The following is a 16,665-nucleotide window of genomic DNA, read 5'->3' on the forward strand; positions in this document are numbered from 1 at the left end:
ACAGTGATCTCCAAAGCTTTACTGAGGCCCTAACTGTGCAATTGGCAATACCAAGAGGGAGAGAGGGAGAGAGAGATGAGGAAGAGCCAGAGATGACACGTTGTTTGTCCTCAGGTCTATAGTCTAGGCAGGGAGCTCTGACTTATAAGGAAATAGTTTGGAGTTAATAGGGTGCTATAGTAGATCTGAGAATGAGTGTTCCTCTGGGCTTCCTGGAGGAAGTGTGGTAAAAAGAGCCTCCAGAGCAGCAAGCAAGTGGAGCAGCAAGTTCCCTGTTAGTTCTCAGGGGATCTGGGGTTGAAGACACCTGGGGCCTGAGGACCAGAAGGCCCACCTCTCATAAGCTTCCAATTGATCCACAGGCCTTGGAAATGGCAGAGCTGACATCTCGGATCTCCCAGCTGGAGATGGCCCGACAGAAAAAGGAGAGTGAGGCTGTGGAATGGCAGCAGAAGGTAAAATACCGTGCCCAGGACAAAGCAGTGTGGGATGGGGAATCATATGCATAGGCTCCAGTTCCTTAGATTCTTTTATTTATTTATTTATTTTTAAAGATAATACCTGGAAGTATCTTTTATTTTTATTTATTTATTTATTTTTTCCGGTACATGGGCCTCTCACTGTTGTGGCCTCTCCCGTTGCGGAACACAGGCTCCGGATGTGCAGGCTCAGTGGCCATGGCTCACGGGCCCAGCCACTCCGCGGCATGTGGGATCTTCCCAGACCAGGGCACAAACCCATGTCCCCTGCATTGGCAGGCGGACTCTCAACCACTGCGCCACCAGGGAAGCCCCATTATTTTATATTTTATTTAAAAAATTATTTTATTTTTTTAACATCTTCATTGGCGTATAATTGCTTTACAATGGTGTGTTAGTTTCTGCTGTACAACAAAGTGAATCAGCTATACATATACATATATCCCCATATCTCCTCCCTGTTGCGTCTCCCTCCCACCCTCCCTATCCCACCCCTCTAGGTGGTCACAAAGCACCGAGCTGATCTCCCTGTGCTATGCGGCTGCTTCCCACTAGCTATCTATTTTACATTTGGTAGTGTACATGTGTCCACGCCACTCTCTCACTTCTTCTCAGCTTCCCCTTCCCTCTCCCCGTGTCCTCAAGTCCATTCGCTACATCTGTGTCTTTATTCCTATTCTGCCCCTAGGTTCTTCAGAACCATTTCTTTTTATTCCATGTATATGTGTTAGCATACAGTATTTGTTTTTCTCTTTCTGACTTACTTCACTCTGTATGACAGACTCTAGGTCCATCCACCTCACTGCAAATAACTCAGTTTCATTTCTTTTTATGGCTGAGTAATATTCCATTGTATATATGTGTTGCATCTTCTTTATCCATTCATTGGTCGATGGACACTTAGGTTGCTTCCATGTCCAGGCTGTTGTACATAGTGCTGCAGTGAACATTGTGGTACATGACTCTCTTTGAATTATGGTTTTCTCAGGGTATATGGTTTGCCCAGTAGTGGGATTGCTGGGTCATATGGTAGTTCTATTTAGTTTTTTAAGGAACTTCCATACTGTTCTCCATAGTGGCTGTATCAACTTACATTCCCACCAACAGTGCAAGAGGGTTCCCTTCTCTCCACACCCTCTTCACCATTTATTGTTTGCAGATTTTTTGATGATGGCCATTCTGACCGATGGGAGGATTTGGGTTTCTTCACGCTTCCATCCTTCCTTGACAGTGGGTATCATGGGAGAAGGAGCTCAAGGCTTTCTCAAATACTTCCCAGAATTCTCCAGTACCCCCAGGGAATTTGGTACTAGTAATAGGAATTACTCCTATTATACAGCTGAAGGAACTCAGGATCAGTCAGACAAAGTGACTTGGCCTACCTGGTGCCTGCTTCCTGCTGGGCCATTCTAGGCACACATAGGGATGCCGCAAGTTAGCCTGGTCTGACTGCCAGTCCTTCTCTTCCTTTGTTACTGGGCAGGCTCAGATGGTACAAGAAGACTTGGAGAAGACCCGTGCAGAGCTGAAGACTGCTATGAGCACGCCTCATGTGGCAGAGCCTGCCGAGAATGAGCAGGATGAGCAGGATGAGAACGGTGCAGAGGCCAGCGCTGAACTGCGGGCTGATGCCATGGCCAAGGATCGCAGCGAGGAGGAACGTACCACTGAGGCAGAGAAGAATGAGCGTGTGCAGAAGCACCTGAAGGTATCAAGGCTGACCCAAAGGGTCATGGAGACCATGTGTATTGACTTAGTAGCCCATGGCCTTCCCTAGATCATCGGGGCACGGGAGCAGTAGAGGAGCCTGTCTCAGTGCTGTGTGGGAGCTTGAGCATTTCTCAATGAGAGCTTTAAGGGAGAGCACCTCTCACTTATTTTTTTAATTTTTAATTTTTATTTTTATAAATTTATTTATTTTATCTTTGGCTGTGTTTGGTCTTCATTGCTGCACGTGGACTTTCTCTAGCTGTGGCACGCGGGCTTAGTTGCTCTGCGGCATGTGGGATCTTCCCGGACCAGGGCTCGAACCCATGTCCCCTGCATTGTCAGGTGGATTCTTAACCACTGTGCCACCAGGGAAGTCCCAGCTCTCACTTATTAATCAGAGCCTGGACCGCCTCTTCTTTTTTTGTTGTTTTTTTGCTCCATCCTCCACCCATATTCCATTTACCTCATATTCAGAAAATACTTAGTTGTCACAATTCCTACTTGAATCTCTTTGGTGTATTGTTGTACTCTCAGGATTCTGTCATCAGTTGATCTGCTAAGTTGGTGTTCTGGTTTTTTTATTATTATTATTATTCTTGCCCCACTGCAGTTCTAACAGAGCTGGAAATGGCTCTCAAAAAATGTGTGTGTCTGTGTTTGTGTGTATAAAGAGGGGGGCAGGGGTGGGGGAGTGAGAGAGAAAGGTGGTGGAGAGGGTGGGAGGAAGGTAAGAAGGAAATAAATCAGGAAGTACATCTGGTTAATGAGGGGAGGTAAAATGAGAGGAAGCCATTAACCCCTTATCCCCTTGCACCCTCACAGGCCCTCACTTCAGAGCTGGCCAATGCCCGTGATGAGTCCAAGAAGACTGCTAATGACATGATCCATGCTGAGAACATGCGACTGGGTCGAGACAAGTACAAGACCCTGCGCCAAATCCGGCAGGGCAATACTAAGCAGCGCATTGATGAGTTTGAGTCCATGTAATGGGCACCCAGCCTCTAGGGACCCCTCCTCCCTTCTTCCTTGCCCTCACACTCCTACACTCTTGCCTAGCTCACACTGTGCTGGAGCCACTAACTAGAGCAGCCCAGGAGTCATGCCAAGCATTCAGTACAGCCATGGGACCAAACCTAGCCCCTCAGCCCTCACTCACTTCCCTAGGCAGAGAGATGGCCCACTATGGTGATGATGGGACCCTCTTTTTCTTCTATCCCAGGTGATCTAGCTTTCTAGAAGAGATCACTTTCTCAGCTCAGAGGCACTTCCCACTTGATTTGGGAAATACCCCCACATTTACTGTTGCTTTGCAGGAGTCAAGTGTAGTAGGTTGAAAACTGGCCCCCACCACTGCCTTCCTCTTCATGGTCCTGTGATTTGCAGAATTAGAACATCATAGGGTTTAGAGAAGGAGGCGGAGCCCTGGCTATATGCTCTAGGATGTCAACTGCCCTAGGATTAGGCCTCCCAGTGTCCATCCCTTCTAGAGTTATTTAGGCTTTGTAATGATTGGAGGCTAAAAAGATGTTCACTCATTCTTCTCCCTACCTCCCAGATTGGGCCTGTTACAAACTTGGTCCCAGTAAACCTTGTCCCTGAGTTCAGGGACTTAGTTTCTCTTCAGGGTGATATGGGGGAGACAGTGCCTGCAAGAGGCTTCACCAACATCCTGGAAGGCCGTTGGCCATTCTGTTCAGACAAGATTGGGTAGAGGATCTGCCCCTATGCCTTATGGGAGCCTAGACTTGTTTCAAGTGAGTTCTATGAGCAGAGATATCCCTTACTTATTATTCTGTGTTCCTCTTCCCCTCTTGGGATCTGCCCCTCCCCACTCCAATCCCCAAACCCCCTCCAAGTAGAACAGTAGGGATGGTTACCCCCAAACCCAGCCAGCCCCACCCAGGACTTTTGCTAAAGGGAGGAAATATTCACACGTGGCTTCAGTATTTTACCTGCCAGGGGTCCCAGACTACTTCTCCCTTCAGAGTTACTTGGACCACAGCTCCTGCTTCAGGGCCATTAAGGCCTTGGTTTGGTGAGCCCTGGATCTTGATGTCAGTTGGCTCAATTGGTGAGTGGGTGGAAGAAGCTGAGTATGGTGAGGGAAGCTTGTGGCCCAGATCCTACAGTTTACACCTCTCCAAGGTGGTGATTGGGTCCTGCCTCTGTTTAATAAACCTCTAACCCAGGTCTTGCCACCAACTGTGCTATCCCTTGGAGCTGTAAACCAGAGAGCTGTTAGGGGCTCTGGCCTGGTCCTTTTCACACTCCCACCTCTTTCTTTCAACCCAGGAGCAGCCTCCTCCTCCTCTCTGTCTCATGTGTGTTCTTTTTCTTTCCACCAGTATTATATATTTTAGTGGCATCTAACTAAATATTGATTTCTGTGTTTCTTGCTAATGCACCCCTAATTAGAAGATATTAGTGTTGGGACAGGATCATTTTGACCTCATTCCCTTACCACCCCTACACCTAGGAAGCATATACTATATTGTAAAAGAATATTTTGCCAGAAAAATTAATGTAGGAAGCTTTCAGTATTAGTGATATCACCTGTCACTATAGGTCATACAATCCATTTTTAAGGTTCTTGGTATTTGGTTTTATTGTTCCTTTTTTTGCCTTCTCCTCAGAGTTCATTCCCCAAGGGGCCCTACTGTCCTTCCATGCAGTGCCCCTAGCCCAGAGCCCATGGCTTTGATCCCTCCCTCCCCTTGCCTCCTGCTTGACCTTGCGGAGTCTTATGTGCATTGCTGTGAATTATATTGACACTCTCTTGGTGATACGCCCTATATTGGCTAAATTCAAACCTGGAATTGTGGGGTAATCTAGCTGCCTTAAAGGTAGTACCCCCCACCCCAGGGAAGCTGGGGAAAAAGGTTAGATTTTATATTCAGTTTTTTTGTGTGTGTATTTTTGGGGTTTTTAAAATTTGTTTTTGGAGGGGTTTATGCTTAACCAATGTTCTATTTCAGTGCCAATAAAATCTAGGAAGACTTCACTGTGACTTGATCTTTCTTTGTGGCATGAGTGGGTGGCTGTAAGATACTTCACTGTAATTTGCACTCTGTGGACCACTTTCCTATCCCTGGTCTCATTTCATTCTCACTTCAGTCCTATGGAGAGTGGATATGACTATCCTCGTTTTATAGAGGAGGGAATGGATTTGAAAAAGTAGAATAACTGCCCAAGGGCACAGGACTGTATGACTTAATAGCCTGTGCCCTTTCCGTAGCCCTAGGCCAATATTTTCTGGTGTAGATGGGCCCTGCATTGACCATATGATGTTCCTGGGCTTGTTTGGCATTGGAGCTTTGGGGCTGCTTGTGGGGGGTGTTTTATATCTCTGGACTCCCCCTGTGGTGGTCAGGCCCTATCCTGCCTCTTTTCAGGAAGGCCTCCAGGCTTGCTCACCTACTATCCTCACTTACTGCAGTGCCAGTGAAGGTCAGAGAACTTACCTTGAGCACTGTTGCAAAAGATAATAGGAAGTGGAGTATGAAGTAAGAATGGAGAGTAGTATAGGTATGTACAAAAGATGTTGTACTTTATGGTTTATAAAACATGGCAATTTTGTAGCCTAGATATGGTTATCCCAGTTTTACAGGCGAAGAAACTGAGACCCAGATCAGCCTTCCGGGCCGTTTTGGACCTGGCATACTCTCTCACTTACCACCTCCCTTCTTGGTGAGCCAATACTTGCAAGGAAAAGTAAGTATGTATTCTGTGAGCTTTAAATCCTTACAACAACCCTTTGAGGCAGTGGCTCTGAAACCTGTCTGCATATTAGAATCTTAAAGATTCCAAAGCCTAGACCACATCCTCAGATCAAATTATAATCTCTAGTAGTGGGACACAGGTATCAATGTATTTAATGATTCCAGAGTGTAGGTTTCCAGCAGTTAATGAAGTGGGGGGAAGCCATCTGAGAAGTAGATCTGGATATATAAGAGAGCAACATGAGAGATCCTTGCAGTGATACTCTGTCTTGACTGTGTCAATATTAATATCTTGGTTGTGATATTATACCATAGTTTACAAGGTATTACCATTGGTGGAAAGTGAATAAAGTATACATGAGATCTCTTTGTATTATTTGTCTTATAACTGCATGTGAATCTACAGTGATCTCAAAAGAAAAAGATTTAATTTTTAAAAGGGGTGGTAGTACTCCTGGGTACATATCCAAGAGTAATGAGTGCTTCTGTCCACCAAAAGACATAGCAGTACTATTTGCAATAGCTCCAAATCTGAAAACAACACAAATATTCATCAACTAGAGAATGGACAAAGCAACAGTATATTCATATAATGGTATATTGCTCAGCAGTAGAAATTAAAGAAAAAACAACTACTGACACTACAGTATGAATGAATCTCACAGGTAATATCTTGTACAGAAAAAAAAGTAGACGCAAAAGAGAACATATAATTCCATTTATGTCAAGTTCTAGAGCAGGCATGGTTGTTTGGAGCTGGGATGGGAGGGATTGACTGGAAAGTGGCACAAGGAAACCTGAGGTCATGGAAATACAATTGGTTTGGGTGGTGGTTACAGGGTACAAACATGTAAAAATTCATCAAGATGTATATAAATTGCAAATCCATAAAAAAGAAAAGATAAAGGGGGGGCTCCCTCACTGCAAAAGTTTGAAAATATCTAGAATAATGGTTCTCAAATTTTACTGTCTTTTGGAATCTCTGTGGGCTGCTTAAAACAGATTACTAGACTCCACCTCCAGAGTCTCTGATTCAGTGGGTCTAAAGTGGAACCTGAGAATTTGCATTGATGCTGCTGTTCCAGGGGCCACACTTTGAGAGCCACTGGAGTCCAGACTAGACCAATACTTTCCTGAGAGATAAGAGACTTGTCTAAGGTCACACAAGCAGTCAGGCAGATAGGGGCCTAGAACTTGCTTCCTGACTCTTCGGTAGGCCTTCAAGGCCTAGGTCAGGCCTTCTCTGCCATCCAGGAATAGTGCTCCATTGCTTGCTTTACTCTATCCCTTAATTATAATATCTGATCAGGAAGGGACCAGAGAGATTTCTGGATCTAATCCTTTCTCCCCATTCTGTAGAGTGGGAAACTGAAGCTCAAGGATCCAAGGTACTTGTCCACAGTCACAATGGTAGGACTTAGCCTTGAACTATCTCCTGTATCTGCCCCAAACCTGTACACAGTCTACCATGGGGCATCCTTACTGTCTTAGCTGCTTTGTTACCAATCTTCTTCCTAAAGATATCTCCCCATCCCACATTTACATATCTGTGCATGGGTGATGTTTCTTGAAGCCTTTAGTCAAGATCTTAAGGAAATAGGCCACACTACTTCTAGATCATTTTCTAGAGCTGAAATGGAGGACTCCAAGCCTGTTGCTCTTTGAGAACATCCATTACCTTGCTTAGCTTCGGGAGCATTCATGACTCTTCAGAATTTGACTTGTCTTTTCTTCCACTATTCATCATCGTCTGTCTCCCCCCAGCACTTTACATTCTAGACATAGATCCTTCCCAGCCCCTCAACATCTCAGATTTGCTCATGGCTTTGTAATAATAATTGTAATTATAATTAATGTTTACTAAGTGCTTACTGTATGTCGGACACTCTTCAATGTGCTTTATAGTTCTTCATGTTATTTTCACATCTCTGAGTCAAGGCCAATTATTACAGATGAGGAAACTAAGGCACAGAGAGGATAAATTGTCAAAGGTCACACAGCATGGAGTGACAGAGACAAGATTTAAATATTTCTTGGAGCCTCAAATTCAGAATGTCTAATAAGCAAATATATTCTCTATATTGTCACCCTACTCTGCTTATCCTCATCTGTTCCCCTCTCACTTGGTGGCACCTACTCATTTTTCCAAAATAAGAACCTGGATATTTTCCTTGACAATTCCCTCTCGTCTTACCATGTCCCTGTTCCCAGTCCTCCTGCCTTTAATACTGTTCCCTAAATAACTTTTTAATGCCACACCTCCTTACTCCTCCTCTGGTGCTGGGACGATTGCCATGGCTTCCTCACTAGATCTCCTGTATACCTTTCTACCCTCTGCTGCCAGCCACCTGCTAGAAACCCCTATACCCTTCTCATCTTTGCTCAGATTCTCCTACCAGGTTGGTCCTGGTCCTTATTTTTGTTCCTTTAATATTCGAAGCTCATTCCAGTATCAAGGCCTTTAACTGTCTGCAGTGCTCTTCCAATGGCTGGCTCCTAATTGTTCAGGTCCCAATTCATGGAGTCCTTCCTTTCCTACCCTATCTAAATTAGTCCCCAACTCCTAACACATACACACCTACAATAAATAAAACATATGACTTCTTATATGACAGATACTGTTCTAAGCTCTTTATATATATTAAATCATACTCATTATGCTTCCATGATGTAAATACTTTTATTACCTCATTATAGATGAGGAAGGAAACTAAGGCACAGAGAAATTAAACAGCTATAGAAGGTGTGGCCAAGATGGTGGAGTAGAAAGACCCTGAGCTCACCTCCTCCAATGGACACACCAAAATCAAAACTATTTACAGAGCAACTATCTAAGAGAATTATCTGAAGACTAGCAGAAAATATTTTCTACAACTAAAGATTTTTAAAAGGAACCAAAACAAGATGATTGGGAGGGGCAGGGACATGGTATAGTCAAGGCCCACACCTCCAGGTGTGCAACCCACAAATGGGAAGATAATGACAATTGCATAGGTTCTCCCCAAGGAGCAAGGGGTCTGAACCCCAAATCAGGCTTCCCAGCCCAGGAGTCTTGCCCCAGGAAAGCAAACCTTCAGAACATCTGGCTTTGACGCCAGCAGGGCTTGCATATCGGAGAGCCAGAGGAAACAGAGACTCTGCTATTAACAATTTTACATGCTCCAAGTCCCAGTGCAGAGGCAGTAATTTGAAAGGAGCCTGGGTCAGACACACTGATGATCTTAGAGAGCCTCCCAGAGAGAGAGAGAGAGAGAGAGAGAGAGAGAGAGAGCAATTGAGAATCTCCCTGGGGATGGAGATGCTGGCGGTAGCCATTTTGGGGAACTCATTTTACTGTGAGGACACTCATGCTGGCAAGCACTATTTTGGAGTTCTCCCTTTAATTTAACAAATGCCGGAGGCTTACTCACCACCAGTGGGCCAGCACTAACCCTGAGTCCCCTGGGCCCTGCAGCCAGCTGCACCAGGACCAGCCCTGCCTGCCAGTGAGCCAGTGGGCCAGTGACCATCACATAAGGCAGGGCCTGGCAGTTAACTGGGCTGGTGGCCATCTTCACCTACCAGCACAACCACAGTAGTAGGCCTTGCCACAGAGAAGGGCCCATGCAACCAACATGGAAGTTACCACTAGAGAATATAGCTCTGGTGACCAGAGAAGAGTATGCTTCTGGGCCTCATAGGATGTCTCCTACATAAGGCCACTTCTTCAAGATCAGAAAATGTAACAGACCTACATAATACATAGAAATAAACAGAGAAAATTAGGCAAAATGAAGAGACAGAGTACTATCTTCCAAATGAAAGAACAAGAGGGCTTCCCTAGTGACGCAGTGGTTGAGAGTCCGCCTGCCAATGCAGGGGACATGGGTTTGTGCCCCGGTCCGGGAGGATCCCACACGCCGCGGAGCGGCTGGGCCCGTGAGCCGTGGCCGCTGAGCCTGTGCGTCCAGAGCCTGTGCTCCACAACGGGAGAGGCCACAACAGTGAGAGCCCCGTGTACTGCAAAAAAAACACAAAAAACAAAAAACAAAAAAAACAAGATATAACCTCAGAAAAAGAAAATAAATGGAGATAAGTAAACTACCCAAAAAGGAGTTCAAGGTAACAATCATAAATGCTTAATGAACTTGGGAGAAGAATGAATGAACAGACAGAGAATTTTAACAAATAGAAAATATAGATAGAGAAAGAACCAAACATAGCTGAAGAATACAATAATTGAAATAAAAACTACACTAGAATGAATGAACAGTAGATTATAGGATACAGAAGAATGAATCAGCAAGCTGGAAGGCAAAGTAGTTGAAATTACCGAAGTTGAACAGAAAAAAGAAAAATGAATTTTAAAAAATTAGGATAGTTTAAGACACCTCAGGGACAAAATAAAGCATACTAATTTTTGCATTATAGGGGTCACAGAAGGAGGAGAGAGAGAGAGAGAGAGAGAGAGAGAGAGAGAGACGAATGTACAGGGAACATATTGGAGACGTCATAGCTGAAAACTTACCTAACTTGGGAAAGGAAACAGGCACCCAGGTCTAGAAAGCACAGAGTCCCAAACGGGCTCAACCCAAAGAGGACATCACCAAGACACATTGTAATTAAAATGGCAAAGAGGGAGGTCAAGATGGTGGAGGAGTAGGATATGGAGTTCATCTCTCCCCACAAATGCAGCAAGAATACATCTACATATGGAACTATTCTCACAGAGCACATGCTGAACACTAGCAGAGGACCTCAGACACCTAAAAGGACAAGAAATATCCCCACATAACCATGTAGGCCAAAAGAAAGAAGGGAAAAGGAAGAGGAAAGGAAGTGGGACGGGACCTGCACCCCTGGTTGGGGGAGAGCTAAAGAAGAGGAGAAGTTTCCGCATATGGGGAAGGCCCCTCACTGGTGAGGAGATCAGCTGGGACAGAAGGGGAGCTTCGGGGTCTTGGAGGAGAGCACAGCAACCGGTATGTGGCAGGCAAGACAGAGTGAGACCTACACTGATGGTCTGTGCCACAGCTCTGCACACCCTAGGCTGAAATGGGTGTCTGTCAGTGCACGAGGGGGATGGGTGCTGGAACGTGGGGTTTGGAGAGCAGACATGGGGAGGGGACTGCTGTTTGCTGTGAAGAGACAGCCTGAGGGGACGGGAGTAAGGAAATCTGCAAACAGGAGTGCTCATGGAGGAAGCCCGGACCACCAGAGAAGCAAAGCACCATTGTTGTGTGAGGTGCAAAGGGTGCGGCCACCATTGCAGCTTCTGCCCTCAGGTGCTGACCCCTACCTCCATGGACACTAGGGAGGGTCCCCACAGGAGTAGGCTTACACGACCGCAGCCATCGCCTCCTCTGCCCCTCCCCACCTGGGCAACATGTTAGCTCCGATTTCTGCCTCTGCTCCCTCCTTCCTGGGCAGCCCGCTTGCCCCATCGCCTTCGCAGCTCCTTCCCACTTGACAAGCTTGTGTGCTCTGACAGACTTTGGAGCAGATGCCAGTGGGTGGCCCACATGCAGAGGTGAGACTGAAACCATAGCTGAGTCCCAGAGGTGGTGTGACTAAGGAAGGAGAGCTGAAATCTCTCCTCCCACCAGTGTGAATGGTAGAGTTATAACTGCTAAAGGCTTCCTAAATTCAGCGCCTGCACAACATCCGAACAGACAAGTGCTCCTGCAGCTGAGATGGGTCTGGCTTTAGCAGATGTGGGATTTGTGGGCACGTACACATGGGGGTTGGGTCAGGCCAGAATTTGAGCTACTTCAATAGCTCCCATAGCAGGTCCAGGTACATGATTACTGCAGTCCTGGGACCTGACCACAGTGATTCTGCACTGGTGGCCTGGTGAAAGAGTGCCTGAGAGACACCAGAGCCAATTGCCAGCATACCCATGGTGAAAGGACTGAGACCAGTCCCAACAACAGTGTACTTTGTGAGCCAGCACAATGGGTGAAAGGAGACACAACAGAGCACACACACAGTTGAACAGATCCAGAGGAAGAATTCTCAGTGCCTTCTCTCCCAGTGGGAGTGCTCCAATCCCACCTACCTTGCAACGCAGATCAGAAACACAGTAAAGAAACAGAACTGGGGGCCACTACTCCAAAAACTAAGGAGAAGACACTGTCCCTGACAGGGCAGTGACAACCACACAGCAAAGGGGAGGCCCCGCTCAATATCCAGGGTAGGCTCTGGTCACCAAGACACCAATCAAACACCCTATCAAGGGAAAAATGACCAGCACACACTGAGGAAAGAGGTGGCAGTCATCCATACTAAAAAGAGCCCTTGACCAAAAAAATAAAATTAACCCCATGCAGATGCAGGCTACACAGGAACATTTCCTCTTGGAGAGCACACACAAGGTCTCATGTACAGTGGAACCCAGCAAAAAGCAGTACTTCCATAGGAACACAGGTCTAGACCTACCTAGGGGTCTTGGAGCATCTCCTAGAGAGGCAGGGTTAGCTGTATGTAGCTCACTGTGGTGGCAAGGGGATAGGTAGTGGAGGCCCCAGGGAATATTAATCACTGTGAGCTCTCCCAGAGGTACCCACCTCTACACCAAGAGCTGGCCCCACCCAACAGACAGCAGGCTCCAGTGCTGGAACATCTCAGGCCAAACAACCAGCAAGACAGGAACACAGCCCCACCCATCAGCAGACAGGCTGCCTAAAGTTGTATTAAGCTCACAGACACCCCAAAACACAACCCTTGACATTGCCCTGCCAACCACAGGGACAAGACCCAGCTCCACTCACAGGAGGGGAGGCACCAGACCCTCCCACCAGGAAGCCTGCACAAGCCTCTAGACAAATCTCACCCACCAGGGGGCAGACAACAGAGGAAAGAGGATCTACGATTCTGCAGCCTGTGGAAAGGAGACCACAAACACAGTAAGCTAGACAAAATGAGAAGACAGAGAAATATGTTGCAGATGAACAAGCAAGATAAAAACCTATAAGAACAACTAAATGAAGAGGAGATAGGCAAACTACCTGAAAAATAATTCGGAGTAATGATAGTAAAGATGATCCAAGATCTCAGAAAAAGAATGGAGGCACAGATTGAGAAGATAATACAAGAAATGTTTAACAAAGACCTAGAAGAACAAACAAACAGAGATGAACAATAAAATAACTAAAATGAAAAATAAACTAGAAGGAATCAATAGCAGAATAACTGAGGCAGAACGGACACGTGAGCTGGAAGATGGAATGGTGGAAATCACTGCCACAGAAGAGAATAAAAAAAAAAGAATGAAAAGAAATGAGCACAGTCTCAGAGACTTCTGAGACAACTTTTAATGCACCAACATTCGAATTATAGAGATCCCAGAAGAAGAGAAAGAGAAAGTGTCTCAGAAAATATTTGAGCAGACTGTAGTCTAAAACTTCCCTAATATGGAAATAGTCACCAAGATCCAGGAAACCCAGAGAGTCCCATACAGGATAAACCCAAGGAGGAACATGCTGAGACACATATTAATTAAATGAACAAAATTTAAATACAAAGAAAAAATATTAAAAGCAATAAGGGAAACGCAACAGACACAATATAAGGGAATCTCCATAAGGCTATCAGCTGATTTTTCAGCAGAAACCCTGAAGACCAGAAGGGAGTGGCATGATATGTTTAAAGTGACGAAAGAGTCTCCTCACACAAGGGTTTCCTTGTGGAGGGGTTGGAGCTGCGGCAGACACAGGCCTGGGAAGCCCCTTCTCTGCCACCTCCTTCTCTTCCTGAGGGCTCCCCGGTCCTCTTGCCCTCCGACACTACCCAGATACATCAGAAATACATCTACACGTGGAACAACTCCTACAGAACACCTACTGAACGCTGACAGAAGTCCTCAGAACTCCCAAAAGGCAAGAAACCCCCCACGTACCTGGGTAGGACAGAAGAACAAAGAATAAACACAGACAAAAGAATAGGGATGAGACCTGCACCAGTGGGAGGGAGCTGTGAAGGAGGAAAGGTTTCCACACACTAGGAAGCCCCTTCATGGGCGGAGACTGCGGGTGGCAGAGGGGGGAAGCTACGGAGCCGCGGAGGAGAACGCAGCAACAGGGGAGCAGAGGACGAAGGGGAGAGATTCCCGCACAGAGGATCGGTGCCGACCAGCACTCACCAGCCCGAGAGGCTTGTCTGCTCACCCACCGGAATGGGCTGGGGCTGGGAGCTGAGGCTCGGGCTTCAGTCAGAGCGCAGGGAGAGGACTTGGGTTGGCAGCGTGAACAGAGCCTGAAGGGGTTAGTGCACCACGGCTAGCCGGGAGGGAGTTCGGGAAAAGTCTGGACCTGCCGAAGAGGCAACAGACTTTTTCTTCCCTCTTTGTTTCCTGGTGGGCGAGGACAGGGGATTAAGAGTGCTGCTTAAAGGAGCTCCAGAGACGGGCGCGAGTCGTGGCTAACAGCACGGACCACAGAGACGACCATGAGATGCTAAGGCTGCTGCTGCCGCCACCAAGAAGCCTGTGTGCGAGCACAGGTCACTCTCCACACCTCCCTTCCGGGCAGCCTGTGCAGCCCGCCACTGCCAGGGTCCCGGGATCCAGGGACAACTTCCTTGGGAGAATGCACGGCGCACCTCAGGCTGGTGCAACATCCCGCTGGCCTCTGCCGCCGCAGGCTCAACCCACATCTGCACCCCTCCCTCCCCCCAGACTGAGTGAGCCAGAGCTCCCGAATCAGCTGCTTCTTTAACCCCTTCCTGTCTGAGCGAAGAACAGACGCCCTCTGATGACCTACACGCAGAAACGGGACCAAATCCAAAGGTGAGCTCTGGGAGCTGTCTGAACAAAGAAGAGAAAGAGAAATCCCTCCCAGCAGCCTCAGGAGCAGCAGATTAAATCTCCACAATCAACTTGATGCACCCTGCATCTGCAGAATATCTGAATAGACAACGAATCATCCCAAATTGAGTAGGTGGACTTTGAGAGCAAGATTTATGATGTTTTCCCCTTTTCCTCTTTCTGTGAGAGTGTATGTGTATGCTTCTGTGTGAGATTTTGTCTGTATAGCTTTGCTTTCACCATTTGTCCTAGGGTTCTATCTGTCCATTTTTGTGGGGTTTTTTTTCTTTAAAAAATTTTTTTCTTAATAATTATTTTTTATTTTAATAACTTTATTTTATCTTCTTTCTTTCTTTCTTTCTTTCTTTCTTTCTTTCTTTCTTTCTTTCTTTCTTTCTTTCTTTCTTTCTTTCTAATTTTTCTCCATTTTATTCTGAGCCGTGTGGGTGAAAGGCTCTTGGTGCTCCAGCCAGGAGTCAGTGCTGTGCCTCTGAGGTCGAGAGCCAACTTCAGGACACTTGTCCACAAGAGACCTCCCAGCTCTACATAATATCAAACAGTGAAAATCTCCCAGAGATCTACATCACAAAACCAGCACACAGCTTCACTCAACGACCAGCAAGCTACAGTGCTGGACACCCTATGCCAAACAACTAGAAAGACAGGAACACAACCCCACCCATTAGCAGAGAGGTTGCCAAAAATCATAATAAGTCCACAGACACCCCAAAACACACCACCAGACGTGGACCTGCCCACCAGAAAGACAAGATCCAGCCTCATCCACCAGAACACAGGCACTAGTCCCCTCCACCAGGAAGCCTACAAAATCCACTGAACCAACCTTAGCCACTGGGGACAGACACCAAAAACAACGGGAACCACGAACCTGCAGCCTGCATAAAGGAGACCTCAAACACAGTAAGATAAGCAACATGAGAAGACAGAAAAACACACAGCAGATGAAGGAGCAAGATAAAAACCCACAAGACCTAACAAATGAAGAGAAAATAGACAGTCTACCTGAAAAAGAATTCAGAAAAATGATAGGAAAGATGATCCAAAATCTTGGAAATAGAATAGACAAAATGCAAGAAACATTTTACAAGCACCTAGAAGAACTAAAGATTAAATAAGCAACGATGAACAGCACAATAAATGAAATGAAAAATACTCTAGATGGGATCAATAGTAGAATAACTGAGGCAGAAGAACGGATAAGTGACCTGTAAGATAAAATAGTGGAAATAACTACTGCAGAGCAGAATAAAGAAAAAAGAATGAAAAGAACTGAGGACAGTCTCAGAGACATCTGGGACAACATTAAATGCACCAACACTCAAATTATAGGGGTTCCAGAAGAAGAAGAGAAAAAGAAAGAGACTGAGAAAATTTTTGAAGAGATTATAGTTGAAAACTTCCCTAATATGGGAAAGGAAATAGTTAACTAAGTCCAGGAAGCACAGAGAGTTCCACACAGGATAAATCGAAGGAGAAACATGCCAAGACACATACTAATCAAACTGTCAAAAATTAAATACAAAGAAAACATATTAAAAGCAGCAAGGGAAAAACAACAAATAACACACAAAGGAATCCCCATAAGGTTAACAACTCATCTTTCAGCAGAAACTCTGCAAACCAGAAGGGACTGGCAGAACATATTTAAAGTGATGAAGGAGAGAAAACTACAACCAAGATTACTCTACTCAGCAAGAATCTCATTCAGATTTGATGGAGAAATTAAAACCTTTACAGACAAGCAAAACCTGAGAGAGTTCAGCACCACCAAACCAGCTTTACAACAAATGCTAAAGGAACTTCTCTAGGCAAGAAACACAAGAGAAGGAAAAGACCTTCAATAACAAATCCAAAACAATTAGGAAAATGGAAATAGGAACATACATAGTGATAATTACCTTAAATGTAAATGGCTTAAATGCTCCCACCAAAAGACACAGACTGGCTGAATGGA

At 45.8% G+C, this 16,665-nt stretch overlaps 1 protein-coding gene across 6 annotated transcripts in view; it reads left to right on the forward strand.

Annotated features, from left to right (window-relative positions):
* MSN (moesin) overlaps nt 1-5,190 on the forward strand; it is a 112,936-nt gene extending 107,746 nt beyond the window's left edge. For 4 of the 6 annotated variants that reach the window (XM_032619092.1, XM_032619097.1, XM_032619096.1 and 1 more), the window contains 3 exons: nt 363-455; nt 1,963-2,187; nt 3,012-5,190. In XM_032619092.1, coding sequence (XP_032474983.1) covers nt 363-455; nt 1,963-2,187; nt 3,012-3,176 — 483 coding nt within the window. In that variant the 3' untranslated portion in view covers nt 3,177-5,190. The remainder of the gene's footprint in view (nt 1-362; nt 456-1,962; nt 2,188-3,011) is intronic. The other 2 variants (XM_032619094.1, XM_032619095.1) reach the window with 1 other exon arrangement.
* The last annotated feature ends 11,475 nt before the right edge of the window (nt 5,191-16,665 follow it).

Source organism: Phocoena sinus, chromosome X (genome assembly GCF_008692025.1).
Source record: "Phocoena sinus isolate mPhoSin1 chromosome X, mPhoSin1.pri, whole genome shotgun sequence".
Taxonomy (NCBI): Eukaryota; Metazoa; Chordata; class Mammalia; order Artiodactyla; family Phocoenidae; genus Phocoena; species Phocoena sinus.